At 33.8% G+C, this 5,930-nt stretch overlaps 1 protein-coding gene across 8 annotated transcripts; it reads left to right on the top strand.

Annotated features, from left to right (window-relative positions):
- Window positions 1-635: 635 nt before the first annotated feature.
- On the top strand, window positions 636-5,087 carry LOC120076812 (putative lipid phosphate phosphatase 3, chloroplastic). Of its 8 annotated transcripts, none has more exons than XM_039030735.2 (9): window positions 639-930; window positions 1,659-1,760; window positions 3,205-3,429; window positions 3,539-3,626; window positions 3,709-3,818; window positions 3,913-4,003; window positions 4,124-4,312; window positions 4,397-4,456; window positions 4,593-5,087. In XM_039030735.2, the coding sequence occupies exons 1-9, from the start codon at window positions 928-930 to the stop codon at window positions 4,802-4,804; spliced, it is 1,080 nt and encodes a 359-aa protein (XP_038886663.1). In that variant the 5' UTR covers window positions 639-927; the 3' UTR covers window positions 4,805-5,087. The 8 variants fall into 8 exon arrangements, with proteins under 8 accessions (XP_038886666.1, XP_038886663.1, XP_038886667.1 ...); XM_090312685.1 differs by having other exon boundaries at window positions 657-930; window positions 3,210-3,429; XM_039030734.2 differs by having other exon boundaries at window positions 663-1,103.
- The last annotated feature ends 843 nt before the right edge of the window (window positions 5,088-5,930 follow it).

Here is a 5,930-nt window from a genome sequence, read left to right as displayed (position 1 = left end):
TGCCAAACTTACCCTACATTTTAGTGCCTCCATCCAAGAGAGAGAGAAAAGTAGGTAGAGGTAATGGAATAGGATTTATTTCCAACAAAACTCTTTCTACTTTCCATTTATAATTTAATTACATGTTTAAGTTAATAAAATTTCGCATCTGTTTGGTCTTTTAATTTTTATACTATCTAACAAAGTTCTTTAAAAAAGTCATTTGAAATTTAAAACATGTTTAAGATATTTTATTTCTTTTAACAATATGTGAGATAATCATCATACTTAGAGATGATTTGACTCACTAATGAAGTTAGTAAATTCTGTATTTAAAGCATAGAGTGACAAAGAGAAAACTTATCGATAAATGTGAAAAATAAAAAAAGAAAAAAAAGTTAAAATTACACGATAAATATAAAATGTAGAGAGATTGAAAAATCAAGTTCCTTGCTAAATATAGAAAGTATATACTACTGATCAAAAGAACTACTCAACAAGAAATATACATATTTCAATAATAAATTCTATTTTTAATTTAAGTTAAAACAAAAGGGGTTGAACGGTGAAGAGAAAAAAAAAGATAGAGACAAACGTCATAAAAATTCGCCACGTGGTGGTTGTCTATATAATAATTGTGGGATGGTTAATGTCCCATCAATTAGAACAGTTTTATTACTGAGAGGAGACAGGCCTGAAAAAGGCCACAAAATATCTCCTCTCACACCAGATCCAATCCTCCGCCATCAAAAAGCTTCTCAATTTTGACAAACTTTTGACACCCATCACTTTTTACTGCTAAATTTTCATTTTTTTCCTTCTGGGTCTTTGTGAATCTTTATGCATATTCAATTCATCGTTTACTTTTCACCTGATTGTCGTCTTCCGAGGGGTCAGCGGATATTTTTCAAGCCTTCCATTCTCTGATAAGGCCACAGCCTTCTTCTCATGGTATAGAATATTGATATTTTTGCCTTCCTTTGCTTTGCTTTGTGACATCTTGTAATCAGCCCTTATTTTGGGGGTTTCCCCTGCTTTTTCCTTTGTTGTTTGTTATAATGCCGTGGAGGAATGTTGTTGGATCTCTTTGTGGTTTTAACATTTTCGGCGGCAACGCCTTTCAGGTTAGTGGATTTCTTGTAATCAGATTTCCCAGTTGCTAAATGCAAAGGAAATTCGAATTGCTAAGACTTTGTGAATGATTGGCCCGTCGGTTACAGTTAATTTGGAATTATATGTGTTGTTTTTGTTTGTAGAGGCGGGTTATGGATCTATGAAAACTGCAGGGCTTTTCTATGAGTTCTCATATTGATTTGATTTGGAAATGGAATGTGTTCTTCTTTTGAATTAGTTTTTTTTTCCCAATCTTTTCTTGAAAATTGTCCAGAAGTAGAGCCACTGTTTGAATAAATGTCTCTAAGAATTATAGGGGTTGCAGAGGCTTACATTTATGGTCCCATTCATTTGGCGGAACCTTTCATGGTTAAGCTCTTTTATAATTCTTTTGCATGAGGCATTGTCACGGTTTGATTAAACGACGGATAGACGGTGATAGGGTCTTTTTAGAGACTTGTTAAGTTCTCTTTTTAGGGACTCTTGCAAGATAACTTTGAGTTGAAGTAGGTATCTAGAGTTCTTAACAATACTTTTCCCCTGAAGGTTTTGTTGGGGTTATTTAGGTTGTATCACAAACGAGGCCACAGCTTTCCTCCATAACTCTCGATTGCTTTTCATCCATTAATTTCCCATTGATAGATCGCCAGAATCAAGAGGATCAAAAGGTATCGTTTTCTATGCTTTGTTTTTCTCTAGGCTTGTAAAGTCTGATTCTGAGCTTCTTTTTTCTTTTGTTTCTTTGCATTATTTAGCCTTTCTCCTATCTTTTGCATTAGAGAATCAGATATGATTAATACTAGTTCGGGAATATTTTTCTAATCCCCATTTATAGGAAGGGAATTTCCTTATTCACTTTTCGCCCCTCCTGTATAGCTTTTCTTATGAAAAGTTTCTTGTACATTTTTCTTTTTAGATAACCTAGACTGTAGAGGTGGTACGGGATTTTAAATCATTATTCCTAGTCCTTTTTTCTTTTTCTCCCTATTGAATTTGTGAGGGACAACGAACCCTCCAATTCCAATATGGTATGATATTATCCACCTTGGAAATAACCCTCATGGCTTTGTTTTTTGTTTCACTTGAAAGAACTCATATTGGGATAGTTTTCCTCATTTATATACCGAATCTTTTCCTTACCTAGCCAATGTGGGACTTTGGTTACACTCCAACAGAATTAGGATTATTCCTTCTATGTTGATCACTTCCATGATGCCGGCTGGGCAAGCGGGTGACTAGGGCATTCCTAAATGAAACCCCACAGACATCCATTCAAATCCATCTTGGTTGTGACAGTAATCCCTAGGGTGGGCACGCACCAACTTATGGCATGCGATGTTCATCAATACATCCTAATAGTTCTCTGCAATACATTATTTCTAAATCTTTTGGATAAATTAGAATGGCTAATAGCATATAATATTTGGGTTAAAACTCTACATTGATTCCACTAATGCTGTGTTGTACAACTTTATATATGATTTTTATACCCAAGGGGCTTAAGACAACAGCCATTTCAACCATCTATGGAAATTCATTCTATATGGGACTATCTACTTTGAGCGCTCTGGATGCTTTTGAATCATTATCCTCTTTCATTTATAAATAGTCTGGTTTATTTCTCTTATACCGTTATATGTATTTTTCATGTCATTATTTCTGTTAGAATGCTTGTACACAAATTCACGCGCATGTGTAGATGGCTGTGTGCTTGTAAAATTCTGTGGATTATTTTAATATGAAATATACAAAACTTTCTTTGATCTTCTTAACCTTTTTTGAGGGCCTGGGGGTAAACTCTATTCTTTTTCCATGTATTTGTTCTTTTCTGTTTTTCTAACATTTGTGCGATTAATACTGAGAAAAAAAGAATTCTGGTATTTTTCTCACTGTTCTTTTTTTTCCCCCTCTCTGTAAACATGTTTTACAGTGCAATGTACTGCCATCTTTTCTGGATTTATTTCTTCATAACTTGTACTTCAACCCATTGATAGAACAACTATTATTATCTTTTTCTTCAAATTATATTCATTACTCAAAGTTTCAGATCAAACCAACTTATTGACCTAAATAGTTTTAAATGGTAAATTGAAAGTTTTTATGCTTGTGCAGAACAGCAGAATGAGGGAAGTGCAGCTTGGTTCACACACTTTAAGATCCCATGGAGTCACCGTCGCGAGGATACACATGCACGATTGGTTTATATTTCTTTTTCTTGTGCTGATTGAGGTCATCCTATATTTGATACATCCATTTTATCGCTATGTTGGGAAGGACATGATGACTGATCTCAAATATCCCTTCAAAGATAATACTGTTCCTGTCTGGGCTGTACCCGTATGTTTGCTTGTCTTTCTTGTCTATGAAAACATTTAGACATAGGCTGGAATGGAAACTTATGTGAATGTGATTTTTTTTTTTTTTTTGGTGATGTGTGGATGATTAGATGTATGCAATGCTGTTGCCAATAGCAGTTTTTCTGTTTGTGTATTGGCGTAGAAGGGACGTCTATGATCTTCATCATGCCATACTAGGTGAGATACTTGATCATGATTTCCTTTTTCCATTGGTGATACTTGTATGCAACTAGCTGATGTAAATTGGAATATCCTGCAGGTCTCTTTTACTCTGTCTTAATAACAGCAGTCATTACTGATGCAATAAAAAATGCAGTGGGACGACCTCGACCGAACTTCTTTTGGCGTTGTTTTCCTGATGGGAAAGATGTACGTTGCTTAATGCGAGATTTGGCGGTTTTTATCTGTTTTGATACATATCTTGCTTGACTTCATGTTACATATTGGTTTTTTTGTTTCTCAGGTGTATGATCAATTAGGCAATGTTATATGTCATGGGGATGCGGATGTTATCAAGGAAGGGCATAAGAGCTTTCCAAGTGGGCATACTTCATGTAAGTTACAAAATGTCATTCTTTCCCTTCTAAGTTAGTACAATTCTAGTGTGATTTCGATGTTGAGATATGGTATTTAACTTCCTTTTTTTCTTTTTGTGAACTTTTGACCTGATGCAGGGTCTTTCTCTGGTCTCGGCTTCCTTTCGTTGTACTTATCAGGAAAAATACAAGTATTCGATCAGCGAGGTCACATTGCAAAACTCTGCATTGTTTTTCTTCCCCTGCTTTTCGCAGCTCTCGTCGGTGTTTCTCGAGTGGATGATTACTGGCACCATTGGCAAGATGTGTTTGCTGGAGGTCTGCTCGGTATGTGCATTTTCCTTCATCATCTTGTCGTTATTGCAACTTGTACATAAGAATAAATGATTTTTAAGAGCTCTACTATTGCAGGGCTTGTAATATCTACCTTCTGCTACTTGCAATTCTTTCCACCTCCATACCACTCTCAAGGTATAGTTTTGACCCCAAAACCATTGCTGATTCTTTTCTCTACTGAAGAACCAACTAGACAATGTTGTCGTTGCGCTCGATTGCTCGTTCATCGTAACTAAACAATTGGGTGTTTTCATTTCATTTTGGCTTGTAGGTTGGGGACCATATGCATACTTTAGAGTGTTGGAGACGCTTGCCAATCCTCCACCAGCGTCGAATGCGATAATTGTTGTGCAGAATGAGCAGGACATCGAAAGGCAGGTTGAGAACGAGGTGGATGAGCGAAACAACGATAGATTTCTGGGACTGTCGATTGATTCCAATTCTCGTTCGACAACACAGGAAACCGAAACTGAGACGAAATAAGTGGTTGCATATACGTTGCTTTGGAGGCTTGAAAATACTTTGCTGCACCTTCCATATGGCACAGCATTGCTTGTATGTTTGTGGTTCTTCTTAGGCTAATAATTATATGATACAACTTTTGTACAGCAGGTTTTTCTATGGTTTAATTATATAATCATGGTTCATTGTTACCCTGTAAACAACTCATTTTGGCTCTAATTTTGACCAAAGCTGATGCTAAAACCAACTTTATTTTTGTTTCTTTTTAATATTCAGATCTACTACCTAATTGTAATTGGACAAATTGATATGTTGGTCAGTTTCTTGAATTTAAGTTTTATGTAATTCTGCCGATGATTATATGCTACCACTCAAATTATTTTTTGTTTTTTATTTTTTATTTTTTCCCCAACAATGTCACTAGCAATCAATCAAAAAACAAAAGTTTAATGGCTTGGAACAAGAAAAGAAAAACTACAAATTAAGGAGAAATTTAGAAACAATTTTTTAAAATCTATTTCTTAATTTTAAATATTCTTTTTATGGGAAAAATTATCTTAAATGACTTAACCGTTGAAAATATTTTTAAATATACCAAAATGTTCATCTCTATCAGTGATAGACATTGATATGTCATAATTTATTAGTGATAGACATGGATAAATTGTCTATTAATATCATCACTGATAGATGATAGATGTCTATCCGTATGTATCACGGATAGAGATGGACATTTTGCTATATTTATAGATATTTTGGTTCATTTTTCTATATTTGAAAACAATTATTTTAGTGGTGGATATATAAAATTAGTGTCTATTGTTTTAACATAACGGTGTAATCAAGGTTTAAAATATTGACGTCAAAGGTCTTAATTTTACGAAAACTTCAATGAAATGTGATATCAACAGAAAGTTCTGAAAAAATTATAAAAAAAAAAAAATTCACCGATAGAAAAAATGTCAAACTATTTAAAGAAGTAGTAAAAAATACTAATAGACATTAATAGATTTTTATTGACCTCTATAAAAAAGATTAAAATTTTGCTAAAATAGTTTTTGTTATTTTTCTATTTTTAAAAATTCTAAAAAATAAATTTAAATTAGTAAATAAATATTTTATAATTCTTACCTAAATTAAGATATCT

Source organism: Benincasa hispida, chromosome 4, assembly GCF_027475165.1.
Source record: "Benincasa hispida cultivar pf3 chromosome 4, pf3_genome.v1.1, whole genome shotgun sequence".
Lineage (NCBI taxonomy): Eukaryota > Viridiplantae > Streptophyta > Magnoliopsida > Cucurbitales > Cucurbitaceae > Benincasa > Benincasa hispida.
The sequence above is the reverse complement of the archived record's forward strand: the minus strand, read 5'-3'. Positions and strand labels throughout refer to the sequence as shown.

Coding starts and splice junctions, on each gene's coding strand:
- LOC120076812 (XM_039030734.2), top strand. CDS start 1,038: ATGCCGTGGAGGAATGTTGTTGGATCTCTTTGTGGTTTTAACATTTTC. Junction 3,627..3,708: donor TCTTCATCATGCCATACTAG/GTGAGATACTTG, acceptor AATATCCTGCAG/GTCTCTTTTACTCTGTCTTA. Junction 4,004..4,123: donor TCCAAGTGGGCATACTTCAT/GTAAGTTACAAA, acceptor GACCTGATGCAG/GGTCTTTCTCTGGTCTCGGC.